General features: G+C 38.8%; 1 protein-coding gene across 1 annotated transcript; it reads right to left on the bottom strand.

Annotated features, from left to right (window-relative positions):
• Nucleotides 1-217: 217 nt before the first annotated feature.
• Nucleotides 218-25,219, bottom strand: LOC141646447 (wax ester synthase/diacylglycerol acyltransferase 5-like). Its single transcript, XM_074454332.1, has 6 exons — nt 24,378-25,219; nt 22,988-23,060; nt 3,157-3,224; nt 1,504-1,716; nt 829-966; nt 218-584 (listed from the first exon to the last, which is right to left on the bottom strand). Exons 1-6 carry the CDS (start codon nt 25,206-25,208, stop codon nt 405-407), a joined length of 1,503 nt encoding a protein of 500 aa, XP_074310433.1. The 5' UTR covers nt 25,209-25,219; the 3' UTR covers nt 218-404.
• Nucleotides 25,220-25,960: the final 741 nt, after the last annotated feature.

Raw genomic sequence — 25,960 nt, 5'->3', positions numbered from 1 at the left:
AGCAAGATTATACGTTTTATATCTTAAGAAAGAATATTTAGTATTGAAATAGGATATTAATCTCATCTATGTAAGTAGTAGTTTAATATTTTTTTTCTCTGAAGTCTTAATGTTGAATACTTTTTTTTCTAGCTAGTGATGATACTTTACCCTTTTATTGATCGTTTCATCTTCGATTTATTACATTCTATACTAACTTCGATAAATAAGTTATTCAACAAACCATATTTATTTAACGTAAATAGTTTGTAGTCGAAAATAAGCTAGTACTAAGCAATCACTTCTCTGACACTTGTCAAGCCAAAATTTATTTATACATAATAGTACAAAAGATGGTCCATATTTTAATTTTAATATTTATTGTATGTGATTATTATTACTTGGAACATTTTTAATGGTTGCAACTAATTTGGTTTAGGCATTGTAGTGACATGGTCACAATAATGTTGTGCAGCTGCCTTCATGTCTAGCAATGCGTTTTCAAAGCACTTGGCCAACATATTTGGGTCATGAATCACATCTTTGGCTACTTGAATTTGCAAATTTCCCCATCCTTCATATCCCACCATGTGCATTGTTAATGCCTACACCACACAAATCAAATACTTGTATAAGCCGGTTTAACGATAATTATATTACAGTTTTATAGAATATTTACTACAGAGTACGTAGTAATTTTTAATCGTTCGAATGAGTTTCAAAATGAATCATATCGTTGTACTTTTAACATTACAAATAAACGAGTTATACTCGTCGGGTTAAAAATATTACTCCGTATTAGTTATACTCAACTACGGACGTGATTAGTCGAAGAAAATGAAGACTTACATGAGGTTGGCTAGAACATGTAACGCTAATCGAAGTTATTGGGTTGCCACCAATCAGAATTAATTCAGATGGACCGGCAATATTTGATATGAAAAAGCTTGTATTACAAAAAAGATTGTAATAAAAGAAGCCTGCAACCTGCAATATAATTACAACAAATTATATACCATCCCTTTATAGTAAGACCCTTTTTTTTGTATAAAACCGCATGTCTTATTATTGTATCAACTTAGATATGTACTCTCTCGTGTCGTTTTACAAAAGATAATACTTTTCTTTTTAATTGTTGTTTTAGGGTTTTCCATGTATATATATGTTGTAACAATTTACGGGCCGGACAAAGGAGCGAGGTACGGAGTATATTATATGTTGTTTTAATAATGAATTAGAAAATAAATTAAAATGATACTCCTCTGTTTCGTTTTATATGTCGTTTGCAAGAAAAATTTATTTCATTTTATTGTCATTGTGCATTTCTAATGAGTTTACCCTCCTCCAATAACAAATTCTCATACAACATCTTAGAAATCAAAATTTATTAGTATATGACTAAAACTCGAAAATAAGACTTGATACAAAGATCCAGGTTTCATTTTCTATTTTCAATAATTTTTTAAAATTCTTGTGAAAATCTTAAAACGACATTTAAAACGAAACGATATATAGAAGTAATACCTTGGGACCAAGCAAAGAAGAGCCTAGGCTAACAACATTGTAAGACAAACGAGCTTCCATGGACTGCTTTTTTTTATCCATCATCTCTTTAGCAAGTGTAACATAAGCAAGAGGTTCTAAACTCTTTTTCATGTAAACAAATGGTAGAAGAATCACTGAGAATCGATTTCCCCATGGTGTCCTTGTATTCTTTGTTAACATGGAAGCCATATCCTAATCACGAACAACGTGCAATTGTATCGTCACCATGCATGGATAAGAAAATTTAGAAATTCGAAATTATTCATATATTAATTCATTTATAGCATAAAAAGGAAAAGAAAACAAAAATGCACGCGGTGTCCCTGAGGTTTGATATTTTGCACGAAATATCCAATTTTATTATTCGGAAAACTTTAAGAAGCTATAACTCAGGGGCGGATCGGGGGGAGGGATAGTGAGGGCAAGTGTCATCACGTGACCCAAAAAGTTCAGTTATATATATATCAGTTAGTTCTCTTTATATGCAATGGAAAGTTAATAGTCTAGTGATAAGTGTAGAGGAGTTTTTGCATGCAGTACCGGGTTCGATTCCCACTAGCTACTTTATTTTGCTTTTTGGTCTTTATTAGCTTTAAAAATAGGAGAAAGGTTACTTAACAATGAAAAAAGTGCCAATTTTTTTTCGCAAAAATGACTACGTTATAATTTTTTAGCTAATTATCTATGTCAGATTTATATTTATTTCCAATATTTTATTAACATATATGTAGTCTTTTGCGATATTTGATCGTGTATGTATGGCGATAAAAGAGTACACATGTGTAAATAAGCGCAAAGTAATATCAGAATCATGGTTAAAAAAATTGTGTAACCCCAAACCTAAATTCCTGCATCCGCCCCTGCCATAACTCGTTTTACGAGCCCAGAAAGTGTCGATTTTTTTTTTCAAATTGATCATTTTTCCGAGAACTACGACTTGAAAAAAAATTGTCGAGTTTGGAATTCGTGATCAAGAGATATGGTCACTCAAAGTTTGTTCGGTCAAAAAAATTGACATACAAAAACTCCTAGCCACGGGATCCAAATACAACAATTTTTTTTTCAAATCGTAGCTCTCGGAAAGATGATCGATTTGAAAAAAAAAATTACTTTCTGAACTCGTAAACACGAGTTATGGCCTCTTAAAGTTTTCCGGATCAAAATATTGGGTATTTTGGGAAAAATATCAAACCTCAAGAGCACTGCGTGTATTTTCCGGAAAGAAAATATGAAAATTGTCATTAGTTAAAGGAAAGAGTTTTTTTTTTCCTTCCTTCATATATAGGGCTTAAAACGAAAGAAATTATTAAAATAGCGTTGAGTTGAAGTCTACCCCATATTACTTAAAATGGGTCCACGTAAGATTGGGATTTTTGGAAATTTGCTTGGGAAACAAGTCACTCATGCGCTAAGCGATTTGCCATAATAATTCGCTAGAAAAAACTGATTTATGTGGCAAGGGGGGAGTCGAACCCATATTCTCAAGGCCTTTTACTCTAAACCTTAATCGTCAGGCGGCCAAGGAAAGTTGCTTGACATAATCAAGGAAAGTTACTCCTTTTTTCTTTAGAGTTTTACTCTTGTATTTCATATACTTAAAACCATTTATTACTGTTATAAATAGAGAAAAACCTGAACTCCTGGTTGTTGTCTTAGATTATAAGGGCACAATCCAGTAATTTGCACTCCATCTTGCAAATCTAATATAGAAAGTATTATAGTAAGAAACTTAATTCACTTGCTATTTCCTTCACGATAATGGTAAAACGATAACAATAGAGTTAGGAAATTCATTACTTCCTCCGTTTCAATGAATTGTAAGCGAGCAAAGGAGGCAAAAAATGGCATGTATGCAATAACAAGAACTAGGATTATTAGTTGCAGTCAAAAAAATTTAAGAGTTAATGTGTGAATGAGTAATATAATAAGATAAATTTAAAACTTTAGAAAGTTTTAATAAAAGTTTGGGGGGTTACGCTTGCCCCTAATAGCCCTTCCGTCTCCGCCGGGCTGATGTATCTGGTACACGTAGCAACATCAACATTGGAAAATAAGCACCAAGTATATTAATGTTCTTTACTTTCGTTTATTTTAGATCGTTAAACAACTATAAAAATGCCTTTTTAAATTTTCTTTAAAACGACCGAACTTTGAATCCTAACACTTTGTACTAATAAAAAGATGAATATCTAAGACTTTAATTTACATTAATAGTTGATTTATATAGAATGTTGAATAAAATTAATTAGCAAATTAAAGTAGGTCGAGGTTGAACATAACTTAATTGTATTACAAAATGAGATACTCCGTATTTGTTTCATTTTGCCTTTTGTGGGCCCAATAAGTTAAAGAGTAAATTATAAATTACATTCAGGCTTAATCCATTTTTTTACACTTACTCCCACGTCAATTTTTTTTAATAATTTACACCCAAATTATTTGCTCAGGTTATATTTTGCACCCAATACCATTTTTAGGCCATATTTCCGTCAAAATTCAACATTTTTCGGTAAAACAATAATTTTATGACGATTTTACCCCCACCCTTGATTTCCAAATCCAACCCCCTCCCTCACCCTGAACACGCCCCAACTATCCACCCAACCCCCACCAGCCATACCACGCTCGACTTGGCCCACCACCAACATTATTGGTGGTCGTCGGCGAACTGCCCATCCGTCGCATATTTTCCCTTCCTTCAACCATGCACCACCAAATCTACATCTCCACCGCTCGGAATTACTCCTCCAGCCACCACCAGATCCACGCACAAGGCACCCAAAAAGATGAGGGAGAGTGAGTGAGTGACCAAGGCGAACGATTTTGCCAACAATGGGTTGATGGTGATTGTCAACTGTGAGTCTGTGGTGGTGATGTGGGTGATGTACTATGGTAAGGCCTGGAGGATCTAGGAGGTGGTGGCGGTGAGCGCCGTGGTTTGGGGGAGTTCATGTATGACGGGAAATAGAGATGATAGACGCGGGGGTCAAAATCGTCACTTCATTATTTTTTTCGCCTGAAAATGGTATTGGGTGCAAAATATAACCCGAGCAAATAATTTTGGTGTAAATTATTAAAAACATTTGACGTGGGAGTAAATGTAAAAAAGTCGATTAAGCGTGGGTGTAACTGATAATTTACTCTAAGTTAAAATAACTCGACTTTTAATTGTATGTCTCTTATAAACAGGTCACTCTAAGGCATAACCAGGTGTTGATACGTTGATTTTTAATTATGGAGCCAGTGATACATTTTAGGAGAAGCGAAATACTAATACATTAGGGTAAACTTGGAACAAAAAGTTTGATCCAACTTCCGACCTATTAGCCTATGTAATACTACCTATAAAATTGTCACTAAGATCATTGTCAATCGCCTCAAGCCTCTTATCCACAACATCATCTCCCCAAACCAAGGCAGTTCAATCCCTGGAAGGGGCACTGACACTAGCTTCATTGTCGCTTCTGAGATCCTCCATTCATGCATACTTCCAAAAGTTCGGTTGGGTGGTTCACTCTTAAGCTTGACTTAGAGAAAGCCTTCGACCGTCTAGAATGGGACTTCATCCAGTACTCTTGCCTCTGCTCTGCCCACATTGACCATGACACTATCACCCTCATCATGAGTTGTATTACTTCTTCTAGTACACATGTCATCCTTAATGGCACCCTGTCGACCACCTTCCTCCCGTCTAGGGAAATTAGACAAGGGGATCCTCTTTTCCCGTACATCTTAATCATTTGCATGGAAGCTCTTTCTAACCTCATCCATCTCTCTTGCCTTGACAATGATTGGACCCCGTTCCCTCTTGGGAAAGGAGGTGCCTTCTTCTCCCACCGCCTTCTCTTTGCCGATGACATTCTTCTCTTTGGCCGCTCTTCGGAAAAAAAACTTGTGTGCTCTCCACGACACTCTTCTTTCTTTCTGCTCTTCCTCGGGTCAAAAAAATCAATAGGCTGAAGAGCAAGATTATTTTCTCTAAACTCACCCCTCTTGAGGACATTAACATGTTTGAAGCCTCCTTAGGCATTAAGCGTGCTAAGAACCTTGTGTAGATACCTCATTTCTGCACCTCCCGCCAAACACCCAGTGATGATTGGGCCGCATGTTTAGCATATGTCATGATTTTATGACGTTTCGTAAATCGGTTAATAAACAGTAACTCATACACTTGTGTCTACCTCATGGTCGTCATCTAGGTGTCATTACGATCGTTTTGGCAGTAATTAGAGTTCATTTGGAGTCCGGGTCAAAAACCGTCTTTATTTCCTAAAACCGTCAAATCCCGAGTCAAAAGCTATGTGCTTATCTACCTAAGGTTAGGACGTCATAAATGTTATGGGTATATCTCATTTTGAGTCTCATATCACTTCTTTGGGCTAAACATAAAGTTTACATTACAAAATGTGCATTTCATTTAACTAAAATGACAACCCGACATTTAGGCCCGTTTTACGAGGTCATAACGACTTTTTTTGGGTCAGGCCTATTTCACAGAAAGTTCTAGATCTTTCTCTTAGCTTTCCAACGCCACCAAAAATCACCTTAATCTGAGTCTTGTAGAGAAAGTTATGCCTAAAATACGACAGACTGTCAAACGCGTTTTCTACGCGCAGAAAGAACCTACCCGAGAAAGGACGCATTAAGTGCTGCGCCTCTTCCAAGGGACGCAGCACCTGCTGCGCCTTTTCTCAGGGCTTTCTTTTTGTCCAAGTTTCCGTATTTCAACCTAAGTCGGTTGTTTTCGGATCTTTCTTTCCTATTTCTTTTCCTAAACCCTAATTCCGTGATTAGAATAAATAGAGGCCTTTGCCTCACATATTTTTCACTCGAGTGTCCGCCCTTCTCTTCTCCCTTTGCATTCTAAGACCGCGCTCTTGCTTATTGACGTCTACGTGCTTGAACTTTCGACCACGTAAGCTCAGATCCTTCTGAGTACCAGTCTCGTTTTGCATGACCGACTAATTTGACCAACTACACCATAATCAATAATTCAATTTGTTTTTAAATCCTTTTTCAAGGGCACTTTCATACTTGCATTAAAGATCGAGTCGAGTTACCACTAAAAACCGATTTAGTTAAATCTCGCGACGCTAACATGTAAGTCTGAGGGTGTAAATCCCATCTTTTATTATTGTATTTTATTATTGTAAGGTTTACGTCAAAAATATGCTTAAGAACGATTTCTAAAAACCCTTTTATCAAATTGTTTTACGGATTAACGGAAGACAGACGTCGAGAAGAAACGCAGCAACTGCTGCGCCTCTTCGAAGGGTCGCAGCATCTGTTGCGCCTCTTCCTGGGGTTGCCGCAGTTCCTGCTTTTCTTCTTCTTCCTTCGTTCTCCATTAATTCGTCTCTTTTGTTTCGTCTTTTCGTCTTTTCCTCTTATTTCGTTCGTATAATAATTTTAATACATAGTTCTTAAATAATTTATCATTCTAATCCGACTAAAATCCCTAATAATTCATATTTGCTGGATTTCGTCATTAACATCAAACCCGGATTTTTAGAGACTCGATTCGTTCATATCAAGTTTATGAGATTCAACCTTTTGTACATGTTTTCATCTGTCTTTCACATCGTTTCCATCTTCAATTTAACCTAATTCGTTTTTACTAACTTTAATTTGTTTGTAATTTGTTTTAATTAGTTATAATAGTCTTAATTAGTTTTATCTCATGTTTTATCGTTTTTATGACCAAATTCATATGTAAATAATCTGTTAAATCACTTTCACCCGAATCAAATATTCAATAATCGATCATTAAATTCACCAACGAACATTAACAACATGCAGTTCCGGTTTCACAGCCAGAACTCACCTCAGGAACAGACGCAGTGACCACTGCGCCTCTTCCAAGGGACACAGCACTGTTGCGCCTGTTCCGAGTTGAGTTCCGTCTCTGAACTTCCGTTATTGCTTTGACCTAATTCGTTAGTTTACGTATTAATCGACTATTATTCGTATTATCACCGCTAATCTGTCCGTTTTCTAACTTTAATTATTTTCCTTTTCTTTTCTCAAATTATCCGTTTTAAATGTATTTTTGACGTAAATCAATTAATTCGTTGTAATTATTGTAATTTTATTTATCGCAATTTATTTATTATTGTATTTATTGGATGTTTTATTTACTTATTTTCACATGTAATTAATTCTAAACCCTTACTTCGTCCCAATGTATGCTAAATTATTTGTTCACCGACTTAGTCTAATCTCACATGCTAGGATCAAAACGTTGGATGTTGCATTGCATGCATATAATCGACAACATATAAAGTATAGATAATTTCCCTAATCATTAGTAGAGGCCGCTATCGAGGCGGGCGGGATTATTCGATCAAAAGATCTTCCTAATATGTACCCTCATCCCTTACTCCAGATCTCTGTGAACATCCGTGTTCATTGGCATCCACGAGAGTCATTCTAGACATAGAATGCTAAGGGTAACGAGTTCTTGGTGTCCATGTCATTACTTTGTGTCTTGACATGACGCGAGGTATTCAAACGGTTTCCAATTTTTCACAATAAATTGGTAGCGACTCCACAAATGCAAACACTTATTTTCCTAAGCGCCCCCGTGGGCCCCCCGTGTCCACACCTTTGCACTTACCTTGGGTTCCCCCTTGGGTGAGGGAAGCCCAAGCGAGCTGACCTTCACTTTATTCTTGATTCACTCAATGCAAAACTTGCAAATTGGAAGACTAGGTTCCTTTCTAGGACTGGTAGGATTTGCCTGATCAAATCTACCTTGAATGCTATCACATCTCATATCATGCAATGCCTTAGGCTCCCCTCTTCCATTCTCTCTGAGATTGACAAGATCACTCGGTCCTTCCTTTGGTCTGGATCTTCTTCCAACAAGCTCCACCTCAGTAGCTGGGATTTGGTTACCAAACCTATGGCCCTTGGTGGTCTAGGAATCAGAGTTGTCCGCCCTCTTAATGACTCCTTCTCCACGAAGTTAAGTTGGAAGATTCTTGTTAATAAGTCTTCTCTTGCTTCCCGTGCCATTCAAAGTAAGTAACTGACCCCCACCCCACCTCTTTCAAAGCTAGCTCCCATATCTGGAAAAATGTAGGAATAGGCTGGCGTACCTTAAAGAAGCACCTTACCTAGTCTGTAGGTGACGGCTCTTCTATCTCCATATGGAACGACTCTTGGTCTGATCTTAGGCCTTTGATACACATCATCTCTGGCCCCTTTAACCCTACCTCTGACAACGCTAAGGTGAGCTCAATCATTCATGATGGGATGTGGTTGTAATACCACAGGTTTCGGATCTTAGGGGACTCGGTCGAGTAGGGCTTACTCGGCCGAGTATGTGTTCTGGTGTCGTGAGTTTGGGTTCTGGAGTGTCAGCACTCGACCGAGCATGTTGGTACTCGGTCGAGTAGGTTGTACTCGGTCGAGTATGTCAGGTACTCGACCGAGTGCCCGGTCTGTTACGGGTTATTTCCGCGGTAATCATCTTCATCAATTCCAAGGCAAAGGTAGTCAATTGTGGGTTCTAGCATCTTATTCCGTGTCAATCGCCGCAGTAAGTGTCTTATCCTTGTCGATCTATTGTTGTTCTTATAAGTTATCCAACCCTAGTTTGGGTTAATTTGGGGGTTTAGGGTTTTGGTCATCGTATGTGTTGTTGATTGTTGATTATCGTTGTTGTAGGTAATGATGTGTTACTCGTTGTGCATTTGTATGATTGGCTGCAGCATAATAGATTGCGAGAAGGTAGGGTTTCCCTACTCGGTTTACTGTTTAATTGATTTGAGATTATGTGGTAATTTTTTGTACGATTGATATTGTGATTATCTGTTGTTGTTGGAGTGAAGGTTGGTGTTGGTGTTGTGATGGTTGTTGGTGATGTTCGCGAGGCGCGTCCTCGGCTGAGTAGAGTCACTTGCGGGAGTGGTTTCACGCCCTAGTTTTGCCCTCTGTGGAACCCGCCACAAGAGGGGATGTGCACATTAATGAACATGGTTATCGCTCGTTGATGAGCGGGGATTTGGTGGGCAAGGCTGCGGTCCCCCACTGGCGGGGCTACACACTTTAGTGTGTAGTCATTTACATGATGTGATTGGGAGTTGGAGGTGGATGGTGAACAGCTGTTTATCTATTCGTACTTGTCTTATTTTGATTATGCAATAAACTGACTCGGTTGTTGTTTTGTAAAATCTGTGGTGATCCATTCGGGGATGGTGAGCATATTGTGACGGGTGATGAAGGTCTTTAGCTATGGGGACGAGAATGGAGAGTCATCACTTCGAGTCTTGCTTCCGCTGTCACGAGATTAGCTGCTTTAGATTCATTTGTTTTGAGTACTAGTGAACTTTTGTTTTGGATTTGATTTTGGAACATGTAATCGTTAAATCTTTATACTTTAAAAAATGTTTTGGGATGGTTACTTTTGATATACTAACCTTGGAAAATCGAGATGGTAACAGTCTCTCATGCTAGGGTGGTCCTGGTAAGGCACCTTGGTATGCGGGGGTGTTACAAAGTGGTATCAAAGCCATGTTTTTGGAACCCGAAACCAATGAACAAATGAACTTAGGGTGAATAATTAAAATGAACCCGGGTAGGAATTGTTTGGAGCTACCGCAAAGGTTTGATAGACGTTTTGAAATCGCAATGTTACCCATACAAGTTCAAGCTGGTCACTACGAGGTGTGTTGTGGGAATCGGTGTATGCTTGTGTTTGTGTTTATGTCTTATTGTATGATATGCATGTTGTGGTTCGAGATGAGATGGTTAAGTGGCTTTATGTGTTGCGAAAAGTGGAGATGATAGTGTGGCATGATAGTAGAAAAAAAAAAGTATGTTTTGTTTGTTTGGTAATAGAATCATGTGCATAAGATGTTGGTATGATAAAAGCTCATTATCTAGTATACTGTTTTTAAAAGTATTGAGTTGTTTGTGTTCGCTTTGTTGTTGTTTAAGTTGTTTGGGAAAGAAAAAGTGAATTGTGTGGAGTTTGATTTCGGTAAGGCTGTCTTTATTTGGTCATAAGTCGAGTTCTAGAAATGATATTGCTGTAATTTCAATTTGAGGTGATAGCTTGTCTTCTTACGATTCTCACAATAGGTTACGCGCCCAAAATGACCAAGTAACGAGTGAGATATGACTGTTTTACGAAAACTGGATGTTGCTGAGAACCGTGACGGTACTCGACCGAGTAGGCCCTACTCGGCCGAGTATCTTTAATACTCGACCGAGTAACCTATATTCGGCCGAGTTATCTTCCCGTGATAATTTTGTTCAGCTTCTGGAGTCGTGAACTCGGCCGAGTAGTCTCATTACTCGACTGAGTGTTCTGTACTCGACCGAGTACTTCATGCACTCAACCGAGTACCTCTTTGCGCGGTTGTTTTGAATCGGCGGCTATGTTCTTACATATATTTTGAGTCGTAGGTTATGTGCACACGTATGTTTTGGGTCTTAAAGCATTCTTTTACATTTGTGACGGTCTTGATACGTAAGTTACCAGATGCTATGAAGTGGGGAATGTCGACTTATGAGGGATATGTGTTGGGTAGGGAGGACATGAGTTATATGTGGTTGTGAGGGATAGTAGCAAAGGAAAGGAAAGATTAAAAAGCTTATCGAGGCAGAGAGCATGTTTTATGAGATGTGGTGAGTGATATAGTCGCATGTTGAGTAATATAAAAGTAAGTGTATAGGGGGATGGGTGATGTAAGTGTAAAGAAACGTGAGAATGCAAAGATTGAGATGAGGAATGCGAGTAGTGGAAAATTAGGATGTGTAAGGATTTATGGAGGGAGACGGTTAGGATTGTGTTGGTTAAAGATATAAGTGGTGGAAGGTCGTTATAAAGGGATGGAAACGAATGGTGTATAGTGAGATCGAGTTATGCCGCGATGTGTAGATAGTGGCCGAGTTTGGGAATTTGGATTATCAAGAGGTGAGCCTAGTGTGTAATTCTTTGGGCAATTAACGGTGTGAGGTGAATTTTTGGTTTCTAGGGATACGAAAAGGAGACACAACTAATTGAAGAGTAACCGTTAGTTGTGTGGACTTGATGGTGACAAGTGTGAGTGAGTAGTACGATGAGAGATGATCAGTGATAAGAAAGAATGAGAAGATATTAATATAAAGGAATGGGATTTGAGTTGTGGGGCAACAAGAAGGTAACCGGATTAATAAAGAGTTAGTTAGAAGAAGGAAGGAGATGAATCATTAATTGGTATTATTGGATGGAATTAAGCTGAGAGAACGTTGACCAAAGATAAGGAACATGAAAGTAAGGAATCATGAAAATGTACGATAGCATCATGAGAGGGTGTGGGTTAATGGTTATATAGGAGTTCAGGACGATATGTTAGCCGTGAGTTTCGAGGTATTAAGGGAATAAGAAGCTGGTAGAGTGTTTGCACGATATGAGATTTTGGTGGAGAGTTAGGTGACGATATGATAAAGGATAGAATTGGAAAGAATGTTGAAGTAAATTTTGTTGGTGGATTTGATGTTCGTTGTTGGGATGACAACCAAAGAGAGGAAACGATTGTTATATTAAGAAGTGATAGTAAGAGAGTAGTCATATGAAGGATGGTAGTGTCGTAGTGTTGTCACTAGTGGTGGAGGATGATGTTATATAGAGAAGTTAGTTGTTCTAAAGGGGTTGATTTTGTGGAGACTGATTGATATGTATGGTTGTGAGGGGGTATGAAAGGTGGTTATAGGAGGCGGGTGCTAGTAGTTAAGTATTAATGGTATGGTTACATTTGTCAGGAAGTGGTAGTTATGCGAATGGGAGAATGTGATAGGAAGGGCATACGAGTTAAGCACGAGCGAGAGGTAGCCTTATCAGGTGGTAACTTATGTGATCAAGATTGGCTAGTTAGATTCGATTATGGGTCCATGATGTGTGTAAATCTTTGTGTGAGGTTCTGACCTCACGAGTAATGGTATGGTGTGATAGTTATGAGTCGTTATATGAGTGTTCCACGTCATATGTTATACTTGTATGTGTATGTATGATATCTTTAAGTGACAGTGTGAGGTTCCGGCCTCATGAGTGATAGTATGGATGATATTCATAAGGTTATTATCTATTATTCCATGTAATATGTTGCGTTGTGATCTAGTAACACGGTTTTAACGAAGTCTTCTGGTCAAGGAAGTTGTACTGAGTCAGTGTCTTCGGGATTGTATAAGTTACGATGACAATTGATGTGGTTTTTGTGCCTCGGGTGGCGATCCGGGCACGATACTTCGTGTTGTGTTACAAGTATTTTCGCGTTGCGGTGCGGCTGTTGATGACGATGTTACGATGCCGTCATCAATTGTGGTAAAGTAGGCGGGATACTTATGAGACGAGTTTTCGAAAGTGTATACCAGTTATATAAATTGTTGTTTTGTTTAGTGTTGTTTCCTGTGCGTTTCGGTCTGGACAAATGGACTGTTGTTTTGTTTATTGATGTTTCTTACCAGTTTCGGCTTGGGTGTGAGGGTAGAGTATGATATGGAAGAGAGTTACGCATGTGGTCGTTGTAATCATGGTATAGTGATATCATGTTGATGGGACACAATGGTGAGGAGTTGTTAGAGTACTTTCGATCTTGTTTTAGAGGAGGCATTGGTTGGCATAGTTGTGGCAAGAGTTTTGTGGAATGAGTGTGCGCTGAGCCAGAAGCGATAAGTGGTTTGTAATCTTTATTGGGACAGTGAGTATAGGATTTTGGGAAATAGTATTATGTTAAGTTATGGATGAGTTTTACGGCAATAAAAAGGAAAACTTGAGGATTTAGTGTGAGTGTATGTAACAATTATGGATCGTGAGTTATGATTGTGGAGATAAGTGCATGTATAAAGAAGTATGTCGTTTGTGGTAGAGGTTAGGTGGTGTGCCGAATGAATTAAGGTATTAGAACGACTAGAGTAAGAGAGCCTTGGATATAGGAATGGATGTAGGGTAGGTGTGGAGGCTATAGGCGGTTATCGTTGACATGCGGTGGTGATGAAGATAATGAGAAGATATAGCTAAGGATCTAGTATTGGTGAGTTACGAGGACGTAACATTTATCTTAAGAGGAGGAGGATGCGACAAAGAGGGTTTGATGGTTGTACATGTTGTAGTACAATTGGAAGTTTGAGTGCTGGTGTAGAATAAAGGATGGATTGGGTGAGGATGTTTATGTGTATGAGTAAATTTCGAGGACGAAATTCGTTTTAAGGGTGGTAGAATGTAACATTTCGTTTTGGTGGTCGATCTTGTTTGGTGAATTGTCTTGGTATTGAGTTTTCTAGTGAGCGTTATGGGAGTAAGACAGAGTTGGCGACACTTATGTTGTTGGTATTCGATGGTATTATGAAGTTAGAGAGGCTATTCTATGGTTGATGCTAAGTTGAGTGACGTTGTTGAGGTGGCCTTGTTGGGTGAGTTAGTGTCAAGGTTGGGGGATGAGCGTTGAGTGGTGTTGGTTGGTGGAGTGGTATGTGTGCATGCTACGTAGGTATGGATGTGAACTTCGGGGACGAAGTTCGTTTTAATGAGGGAAGACTGTAATACTATAGGTTTCGGATCTTAGGCGACTCGGTCGAGTAGGGCTTACTCGGCAGAGTATGTTTTCTGGTGTCGTAAGTTTGGGTTCTGGAGTGTCAGCACTCGACCGAGCATGTTGGTACTCGGTCGAGTGGGTCGTACTCGGTCGAGTATGTCAGGTACTCGGCCGAGTGCCCGGTCTGTTACGGGTTATTTCCGCGGTTTTGGTTAAAATGATTAGAGATTATATATAAGTTGTTTGTCAGTTTCTAAAATCATTTCTTCCAAAACCTTAACTACATTTCATTCTCCTCTAATCATCTTCATCAATTCTAAGGCAAAGGTCGTCGATTGTGGGTCCTAGCATCTTATTCCATGTCAATCGTCGTAGTAAGTGTCTTATCATTGTCGATTTATTGTTGTTCTTATAAGTTAGCCAACCCTAGTTTGGGTTAATTTGGGGGTTTAGGGTTTTGGTCATCGTATGTGTTGTTGATTGTTGATTATCGTTTTTGTAGGTGATGATGTGTTACTCGTTGTGCATTTGTATGATTGGCTGCAGCATAACAGATTGCGAAAAGGTAGGGTTTCCCTACTCGGTTTACTGTTTAATTGATTTGAGATTATGTGGTAATTGTTTGTACGATTGAAATTGTGATTATCTGTTGTTGTTGGAGTGGAGGTTGGTGTTGGTGTTGTGATGGTTGTTGGTTTCCCTAGTTTTGCCCTCTATGGAACCCGCCACGGGAGGGGATGTGCACATTAATGAACAGGGTTATTGCTCGTTGATGAGCGGGGATTTGGTGGGCAAGGCTGCGGTCCCCCACTGGCAGGGCTATACACTTTAGTGTGTAGTCATTTACATGATGTGATTGGGAGTTGGAGGTGGATGGTGAACAGCTGTTTATCTTTTCATACTCGTCTTATTTTGATTATGTAGTAAACTGACCCCGTTGTTGTTTTGTAAAATCTGTGGTGATACATTCGGGGATGGTGAGCATATTGTGACAGGTGATGATGGTCTTTAGCTATGGGGACGAGATTGGGGAGTCATCACTTCGAGTCTATCTTCCGCTGTCACGAGATTAGCTGCTTTAGATTCATTTGTTTTGAGTACTAGTGAACTTTTGTTTTAGATTTGATTTTGGAACATGTAATCGTTAACTCTTTATACTTTAATAAATATTTTGGGATGGTTACTTTTGATCTACTAACCTCGATAAACCGAGATGGTAACAGTCTCTCATACTAGGCTGGTCCTGGTAAGGCACCTTGGTATGTGAGGGTGTTATAGTGGTCCCTTGCATCCCTTGACTTTGTCCTCCCTTCCCATGTTATTGATTCAATCCTAGCCATTCCCATATCAAGAGCACCCCAGACCCGACCTCCTATCTTCTTCCCCGGCGCCCAAGAATAGGTTTTCCTTAGGTTCCACATATTCCTTCTTTTTTGAGAACTCCCCTCCCCCTCTTTCCTTCTCTGTTGACATGCTTTGGCTTTGGGCCTTACCCACCCAACCTAAGATCAAAGTTTTTATCTGGCTCGCTTGGTGGGATAAACTCCCTCACAATCACACTCTTTTTAAAAGATCCATTCTTCCGTCTCCCAGTTGCACTCGGTGTGCCAACCCCTACCTTCCCGAGTCTACTCTTCATATCCTTCGTGATTGTAGCCTCCCCGAGTCTACTCTTCATATCCTTTGTGATTGTAGCCACGCTAGCGATATTTGGGCAAACTTTAACGTTCAGCAATCTTTCTTCGCCCTTGATCTCCAACCTTGGATCCATGACAACTGTACTTCTTCTAACCCCTCTTGGAACACTCTTTTCACCTTTATTATTTGGCGCCTTTGGATCAGGCGATGTGATAATATTTTTTCCAACTCCCCCTATCCACTTCTCATATGTGCGACTCTTTCTCTGCCCAAGTTGCTGCCTAGGTGTATGCTAGCAGTCGTGCCCCTTGCCCTCTACCCTGTTGATTCCCGCCCCTTTGCCTTTTGCTACCCTGGTAGCTGGGCCTTTCCCCCGCGTGATTGGCTTAAAGTCAATGTTGATGTGGCCTTCTCCACCTCTTTCTCCTTTGCTAGTGTGGGGTGTGTTGCTAGGGATAGTTTTGGGTCTTGGGTTAAGTGTTGGTCTGTCCGCTTGGTTGCCCCAAACCCCTTCATTTGTGAGGTGCTCGCCATTCGTGAAGGGTTACTTTTTGCTAGCGCCCTTGCCCTGAATGTTGTGATTGCTTCGGATTGTATTAATGTCGTCAATGCTATTTTAAAGAGTGATCTTCCTTGCGGTCCTTATGCTAACATCATTCTCGAGTGTAGGGAACAATTGGAGGCATCACCGCTTTTGAAGATGATTTTTGAGAAGAGATCAGCGAATAAAGTTGCGGGCACTTTCGCTAAATTCGCCATCAAAGACACTAGACCTTGTAATGGGTGTTTTATTTGGGCGCACGCCCCTTTATTTGTAATGGACATTTGTACATTAGACTTTGTTTTGGCTAGCACGCCACTTTCCCTCGACCCGCCCCTATGATGTATTTAAACTCTTTCCTTACTATTTAATTTAAGTTCCTTACGGCAAAAAAAAAACTAGGAACAAAAAAATTAAATTTTTTGATTTATTTAGGGATATTCTACATGGTACCCCTTAATTTTTCAACTTTCTACATGGTACCCCTATACTTTTTAAAACATACATGGTACCCCTAATTGTTGTTATTATCACTAAGTGTACCCCTAAACTTTATTGTTCGTCAATTAAACTCAGTTTTAGGCGTTAAGTGATGACTTGGATGCGTAACCAAGCATGTCATTTATTATCCAATGACATAAGGACTCTATTAGGCTCAACATCCATCTCGATCATAATAGTTATTGATATATATGGGCTAAAAAAAAATTTGATGGAAAATTTATTGATTCCCTGCCAAATTATCACGTCCAAAGATGGATATTGAGCCTAATAGACTCCTTATGTCATGGAATGATAAATGACAAGCTTGGTTACGTATTTACGTAATCACTTAACGCCTAAAACTAAGTTTAATTGACGGAAAATAAAGTTTAGGGGTACACTTAGTGATCATGACAACAATTAGGAGTACCATGTATGTTTTAAAAAGTGTAGCGATACCATGTAGAAAGTCGAAAAATAGAGGGATACCATGTAGAATATCTCATTTATTTATTAGTGGAGGCAAGCATCCCAGCTAATCCATTATCAACCCCTTGTTTTGTCTTTGCTAGTCCATTATCAACACCTAGTATTCATACTTAAATTAAAGTTGAAATATTCGTACTTCATGTAGTATTAGTTGATGTTGAAACATAATACATGGAAGTAGTAGCTATTATTGTTCACAAGTTCTTGTTAAAAACGGATGTCCGTCTTAAGTTTTAGACGTGTCAAGTATAATACTTCTAAGAATAAAACATAAGCAGAATGCTTGGAGAAAAGCAAAATATTTGTTTTATATGATTAAATGCGATGCTACTTGAATCCATTTTAATATTAAGAGGGAATACCTCCGTTTTAAGGACGACTAACTGATTATTATTTTAAATCGATCCTAGATCACAATTCAGTTTACATACTGTTCCGTCATTTTGGATCCTCTCCATTTCCTCTATAATAAACTCATATTATATTATATATTTCATTTTCATTCATTTACCTTTTCTTATTGAAGTATATTTACAACCACCCAATCTATCCATAATTAGATCCAGACCCTTGAAAGATAATGAACTTTCATATCTTTTAAGAAATGAAGAGGATATTTACTCATGTTCCGTGGCCACATACATATTCAAGTAGACAATTTTTTTTATTCTTTTTAAGGAAGTAGACTAATTTTTTGTTGGATGGAATGTATACTTTGTCCTTATTTCTAATAGGATCAACCCGCAAATCACGCACATCAAGCTCTCCCAACGGACACTTTGTGTATATATGTCAATATTGTATCTTTTTCTTTCTTAGCATATTTTCTAGCTGTTAGTTTGTAACCTATATATACGTACCTTCCTTTGTAATTTGCAATCAAGTCAATTAATATAATTTACCAATTCTTCTATGCAAAATATATTCCTATTCTCTACAACTTATAACATGGTATCAGAAAACAGGCTCTTCTTCTAATATTTCTTCATCTTCATTTATCTTCCAATTTTCTTTTCTTCTTCTATAATCATGACAAATCCTACACAAAATCAATCCAATACTTCATCAGTGGTCTCGGTTGTTCAAATCGAAAATCCGGGCACCAAGATCTCATATGTTATGTTCAATGGAAATAATTATGATGAGTGGTCTCGTGCGTTCCGTCTCGCCCTTCTTGCTAAAGATAAGATGGCCGAGTTATATAGACGGAACCATTGTCAAACCTTCAGAAACGGCGGACGACTTCAAAATCTGGCGCTCCACCAACGCCCTTGTCACGGCTTGGATATACGCCACCATCGAAGCCGACCTCGCCAAATCCATTTCTTGTCGTCCCGAAGCCAAACAAGTTTGGGACAACATTCGTCAACGATTTAATCAGGAGAATGAGGCTCGCATCTATCGATTAAAGGCAGCAATTAGCACATGTCGATAGGCTCCTACCGAGTCACTGATGACGTACTATGGTCGTCTTACTAGCCTATGGGATGAATTGATGGAGCATGATGCAATTCCGGCCTGTTCTTGCAAATCATGCCCCTGTGACTGGGTAAGTATTTTCGAGAATCGTCGCGAAAAAGATCGGGTACGTGATTTTTTAATGAGCTTAGATGAACGTTTTGATAATGCTCGTTCCCAAATTATTGGCATAACCCCTCTTCCCAATCTTAATATTGTTTACAACCGATTACTTCAAGAAGAAGGCGTTAGATCGTTGTCTAAACATACCACTGACACTCGCCCTGAACCTATGGCCTTTGCTGCCAAAGTTAATCATGCCTCGAACTCAAGTCAGGGAGGGGGTCGGGACTATTCTGATCGTGCTAATAATAATTCTCATAATAATAATTCTAATCGCCCATATTGCATCGTATGTAAAAAGCATGGTCATTATTTACGTACTTGCTTCCGTGTAATGGGAAATTGGCCCGAATATTGGGGAGATCGACCCCGTGACCGTGTCTATATTGATACCAATGCAACGGACCTAAGCTAAGCTGTTTTCGTTCCTGATCCTCGCCGAAATAAGCAGGAGCGTGGCAAGCCAAATAACACGGCTAACTCCACTCCCCGTGCTCACATGGCCGCAGCATCCGGCTCTACCAACGGTAATAGTGCTTCTACTTCTCGTTCTTCTCTTAACAATTTGGACAGGATTGATTTCAATACTCTTGATGCTCGGGAACTTGATGAATTAACCCAAATGTGGAAGAACCTTAAAATCGACAATAATGATCGTCTCAACGGTAAATTTTCTACTTTCTCTTGGATTATCGACACCGGTGCTTCGCACCATATGTCGGGTTGCCTTTCTCATTTTACTAATTTACATTCTATTTCACCTTTATCCGTTGGATTTCCCAACGGCGACATGGCTATCGCCAATCGTAGTGGCGACATACATCTCTCGCATCGTCTTATTTTACGAGATGTTCTCTATGCCGAAAATTTGCAATGTAATTTGATATCTGTTTCCAGTTTGTTATTAGACACCTCTCTCACTATACAATTCTCCCAACAACTTTGTTTGATACAGGACCGTACCTTGAAGATGGTGATTGGTGCGGGTGAGCAAAGTGAGGGGCTCTATTTCTTGAAGGGTGTTCGGAATGACAAGGTACACGCCTATATCATTGGCAATCTTGACACCATCGAACTTTGGCATCGTCGTTTGGGGCACCCGTCTTCCAATATTTCTCGTTTTTTACCTTTTATTAATAAAACAAACTTTTCACATTCTACTTTTCACAGTAAGCATTGTGACATTTGTATTCGCGCAAAGCAAACTCGTGCTCCCTTCCCCTTAAGTTCTAATATTGCTGATAATATTTTTGATATTATACACTGTGACTTATGGGGTCCGTATTCTGAAAATGGGTCGTGTGGATCAAAATATTTTCTCACTATAGTTGACGACTTTTCTCGATCTACATGGGTTTATTTATTACGTCGCAAAAGTAACACCCGTCAAAACCTTTTAAATTTTTTCGCTATGATTGAAAGACAATTTCACAAACATATCAAAGTTCTTCGTAGTGATAACGGGGGAGAGTTTCATAGTCTTGAAAATTTTTTCCGCGAAAATGGTATTTTGTTTCAGACCTCTAATGTTGACACCCCTCAACGAAACGGCCGAGTCGAACGAAAACATTGTCATATTTTAAATATCGCTCGCGTCCTTCTCTTTCAGGCTAGTCTACCCATTCGATTTTGGGGGGAATCCATTTTAGGTGCCGTCTATCTCCTTAATCGCACCCCCTCTACTATTCATAATGGTAAGACTCCTTATGAGATGCTCTTTGACAAACCGCCACCCATGAGTCATATTCGCACTTTCGGAGTTTATGCTATGCGAAAAATATAAATCGTTCCCATGATAAATTTGCTCCTCGTGGTCGGAAATGTGTCTTTTTAGGATACCCTTTTGGCAAAAAGGGATGGCTTGTCTACGACCTTGACACGGGTACTTACTTTTCCTCTCGCGATGTAATTTTTCTTGAACACGAATTTTCGTACCATTCTTTAAATGTTCATGACACATCTCCACCCTCCAACTCGTTCCTTGATGAAAGTCTCACCCCAATCGACCAAATCATCATATCCACACCTACATCTTCTAGTGACACCACTTCACCCATATCGACTCCCAACGATGACACCACTACCACACCTGCCACCACATCCGAGACCACACCTGAGGCCACACCCACGGGTCCGACCTCTTCACCCCCGGCAACAGACGCCACTTCTCACTCTCAACCATCAACCACCAATGAGCCTATGGGAAAAGGTCATCGTCCTAAGATCCCAAACACTCGCCTCTCTGGCTATGTTAGTCCTCCTATAGGTCCCTCCACTCACCTCGCCTCTGCATCACCATCTTCAGGTACTCGCTATCCCCTCTCCAACTTTCTTAAGTATGATAAGTTTTCACCTAACCATAAAAGTTTTCTAGCGGCCGTGACTGACAATCACGAGCCACGTTCTTTCAAAGAAGCAATGCAGGTTCCACAATGGCGCGAGGCAATGCAAAATGAAATCGATGCTCTTGAATGCAACAACACTTGGAATCTTGAATCTCTCCCGCCTCACAAAAAGGCCATTGGTTGGTTCTAAATGGGTCTACAAAATCAAATATCATGCTGATGGTTCCATCGAGCGATATAAGGCTCGACTTGTCATTATGGGCAATCGACAAATCGAAGGGGTAGACATTTGCTCCTACAATTAAGATGGTCATAGTCCGTACTCTCTTAACCATTGCAGCTGCAAAGAATTGGGATGTCCATCAAATGGACGTTCACAACGCTTTCTTACATGGTGACCTTGAAGAAGAAGTTTACATGAAACCCCCACCGGGATTTCTATCTAACTCAAATGGGAAAGTGTGTCGTCTTCGCAAGTCTCTCTATGGACTCTGTCAAGCTCCAAGATGTTGGTATGCTAAACTCGCTTCCGCACTCAAATAATATGGTTTCACACAATGTCCCTATGATCACTCCCTTTTCTCCATTCTCCAACCCGAAGCTGAAATCCATGTCTTAGTCTATGTTGATGACATTGTCATATACGGGAATAATTCACACATGATTCAACAATTCAAAACTTACTTAAGCAATTGTTTCCACATGAAAGACTTAGGTCCCCTCAAATACTTCCTGGGTTTGGAGATAGCACGAAACTCAAGTGGCATTTACATCTCTCAACGTAAATACACATTAGACATCCTTCAAGAAACCGGACTTTTGGGCTCAAAACCCGCATCCATCCCTATGGAACCTAACCATAATCTACTCGAGTCCGACTACCCTATTCTTAATGATGCTCAACCTTATCGACATCTAGTGGGAAAACTCGTTTACCTTACCATTACCCGACCAGAGATCACTTACTCGGTCCATATTCTCGCTCAGTTCATGCAATCACCAAGGCAGGATCATTGGCAAGCGGCTCTCCAAGTAGTACGCTACCTTAAATCCAATCCCGGTCAAGGATTACTTCTTCGTTCAAATACTCACCTTCTCCTTCACGCCTATTGCGACTCCGACTATGCTACTTGCCCAACCAGTCGACGATCACTCTCGGCGTACATTGTCTTTCTCGGGAGTTCTCCGATCTCGTGGAAGACAAAGAAGCAAACTACGGTTTATAAATCCTCGGCCGAGGCCGAGTATCGAGCTATGGCCTATACCGTGTGCGAACTCAAATGGCTCAAAGGCCTTCTTACATCTCTCGGTATAGCTCATCGTCCGCCCATTGCCCTATCATGCGATAATCAATCGGCTCTCCATATTGCCCGCAATCCCGTATTTCATGAACGCACCAAGCACATTGAGGTGGATTGCCATTTTATAAGAGATGAAATCCTAAACGGTCCCATCAAGCCGAACTACGTTCCTACCAAAGTGCAATTGGCTGATATACTTACGAAGGCCCTTGGACGATCCCCGTTCAATGATCTTCTATCCAAGTTGGGCGTCGTAAATTTACACGCACCAACTTGAGAGGGGAGGGGGGTGGGTGGTAATAGGATCAACCCGCAAATCACGCACATCAAGCTCTCCCAACGGACACTTTGTGTATATATGTCAATATTGTATCTTTTCCTTTCTTAGCATATTTTCTAGCTGTTAGTTTTTAACCTATATATACGTACCTTCCTTTGTAATTTGCAATCAAGTCAATTAATATAATTTACCAATTCTTCTATGCAAAATATATTCCTATTCTCTGCAACTTATAACAATTTCAACAACAACAATTAGCATAGATTGTTGGTTAGCTAGGTTACCTCTAGGATACTGAATATTTAGGTATCTTGTGAGTCCACACCATACAATTCCACATAGAACATCATTTACGGTCTGCATTTCAACAATAGTTATTACATTAGAAACACAATATTGAACTAAATGAAATTTTTTGAACAGTTTTAGGTTCTGTTTGATAAAATTAATTTAAATATGAAAAGGTAACTGAAATTTAAAAGGTTAACTAAAACCTGGACATGTAATCTATAAGGCAGCCGAATAGGAGGTGGTAAGGTAGCTGATTGTATAAAAAATGTCCCGACAAATTATAGATTAAAATTTAGTTGTTTTTTGGTGAAATGATGTAGAAGTATATGATAATCATTTAATATTATAGATTGAATGGGTAAAATAGAAAAATAGAAAAAGATCAGGTGCCTTGTTTCTCAAATACTACTTAAGGTAGCATTTTATTTCAGATAACTTATTTGGTTAAATGAGCTACTTGCCAAACACTTGCAAACAAAATAAGGTAGTTGAAATTTTTGTCAAAAAAGCTACTTTTATCAAATAAACTACCTGAAATATCTTGCCAAATAGAGAATTAGACATTGACCTATTACATCATGTTAACCGCTAGGATACGTCAACGTACACCTTACAATTTTACATAATGAAAATGTTGAAATTGACCACATTCTTCATAAATAATAAAGTAAAATCTAAGTAGAATAAGAGTTAAGCCTTCTCATTAATTTAGGTGTAGATTAATCTTGTATATCCGGTATTCCTTAGAATTTATTTTACTGTCTAGAATAATTTGTGACCTTTGTATTTTCTCACGAAAACAAGGATAGATGAGATAATGGACAATAATACGTCGACCAAAATTTAAAATAGAAATCTCCGGTAGGAGGTAGGGGGTGGTTCCATATTCTAGGAACCCAAACTATGGGATAGAATAAATCATCCACTATCTGTTGAGAATTGAGGGCTCCCTCCTCTTTTCCAATTCCAACCAAAATTTAAACAGGGTTCAATCTAAACATAAAAACATCCTCAAAATAAAAATTAATTAAATTAATAATCGTGAGAATCAAAATAAAATAGGTGAATGAATAATCAAAATGGAAACAAATTAAGCCGGTTGGGTGAAAAGTTACACTTATTAAGTGCATAATATTATACACATGTCACATGTAGTGGTAGAGCTAGGTGGGGATAGCAAGAGCAAGCACCTCCGTTGAACAAGGAAATATTTCTTAAACTTACTTTTAGTTGAAACTACCGACTTTTTCTCTAGTTTATTCTATTACACATATAGTTTAACCCGCTTAAATTTCTCGACCCCTGATGTCAATTCCTAACTCCACCGCTGGTCACATATACCATACTATAATAGAAATAGATAAAACATAGTATTATTCTTACCGCATTTGGGATGGCCATTTTTATGGCCTTCATGTCACTAATCTTAAACCTTGCGGTAGCAACCTTCCTTGGCCAAAACTCCATACCCACAAAGCCACTAATCACCCTTGCTTTATCTTTCACCCACAAACACCTTACAATAAACTTTAAACCAAACACTATTGTATACCAAATGCACACTAAACTTTTCCATAATCCCATGTTTTTCAAGCTTTTATTATAACCTTCTTTATTATTAGCATAATTAAGATTATTATTATTATTATTATTATTATTATTATTATTATTATTATTATTATTATTATTATTATTATTATTATTATTATTTGGTGATTTACCCATGGTCCAAAGCAATGACATTAATGACATGCCATCTGCAATAGCATGATGAACCCTCATGATGATACACTTTTGTGCATGCAAGATGTGTAATTCCCATAATGGCTTGTCCATCTTCATGGGTGATGAGATGGCCATGTCAGCCAAATATGAGTTTATGATATCATCATCCGACATAGGATCATGACCATCATCATTACTATGCAGAGGCGGATCTGATCCAGTTTCAGAATCAGACCCGCCATTGTAATTGACAATATGGTTGTCTAGGGTAACTTTGACTTTTTTCCAGTGTTCTGAACCGTCATGAGGATCAACGGTTAAGACGCATGAGAAACGCGGGATTTTGATCATGATGGAGTTGGAGATCTCATGCTTTAGGGCATCTATGTCAATAGGGTTCTTAAACCCTAAGGCACAATAAATTATGTGATTATGTTCAGGAAGAAGGCATAGGCGACCCATAGGTGTAACGGGTTCTTCTTCCTCCATGCTTGTGTGTATTAAAAATATACTTGCAAAATTTTATGGCTTAATTCATAAGAGAGTGTCTAATATATAAGGGAATTGCTATGAATTACTCCCTCCGTCCCGGTCAATGGTTGTCCTTTGGTTTTGGCACAAAGATCAAGGAAAGAGGAATGAGCCAATTACTAAATGACAAGTGGAACAAATTGAGTGTGAATGATCAAATTGCTTATGAAGTTCATTCTTAAAATAGAAAGGACAACAAATGACTGAGACACCCTAATATGAAAATGGACAACAAATAACCGGAACAGGGAGTAATAATATTCTTTGATGTTTCTTAAACTTTATTTGTAGATTACTCGATAGGTATGTTATTGTTTGGTTATTCGTTTGTTGTAAGACTTAAAGGGTTTGGACTTTCAAACAATTGTGAAATGATGTATAAGACGCCCCCTTAGTATTTTCCGCACCTGCCAAAGACTTCTTCTTGTCCTTCTGCTATGTACATAGTTACGTAGCACTCGTATGATAGAATAGAGAAAAAAAAATCACATTTTACCACAACCTACTATTAAAAACCTTCATTGTGAAATATGCAATGATGATGGAAGTATACTATTGTGTGTATTAAAGGGTAATTCAACGGGCTAATAGATAAATGAGTAGGTATGGTAGTTGATGGATAATTGGAATTGGAATGTTAAAGAGATGATTTAATAGATTAATTAGCAAACTAAGTTAATGAAGACAACCAATAAGGTCATGGTATAAAC

Source organism: Silene latifolia, chromosome 3 (genome assembly GCF_048544455.1).
Source record: "Silene latifolia isolate original U9 population chromosome 3, ASM4854445v1, whole genome shotgun sequence".
NCBI lineage: Eukaryota > Viridiplantae > Streptophyta > Magnoliopsida > Caryophyllales > Caryophyllaceae > Silene > Silene latifolia.
This window is presented reverse-complemented; position numbering and strand designations above follow the sequence as displayed.

What these genes read in the sequence shown, in the direction of transcription:
- LOC141646447 (XM_074454332.1), bottom strand. Translation starts at nt 25,208, where the DNA reads ATGGAGGAAGAAGAACCCGTTACACCTATGGGTCGCCTATGCCTTCTT. An exon ending in GACAACAACCAGGAGTTCAG is followed by an intron (nt 1,717 to 3,156) that starts GTTTTTCTCTAT and finishes GTTCGTGATTAG; the next exon opens with GATATGGCTTCCATGTTAAC. An exon ending in CTTCTTTGCTTGGTCCCAAG is followed by an intron (nt 967 to 1,503) that starts GTATTACTTCTA and finishes ATTATATTGCAG; the next exon opens with GTTGCAGGCTTCTTTTATTA.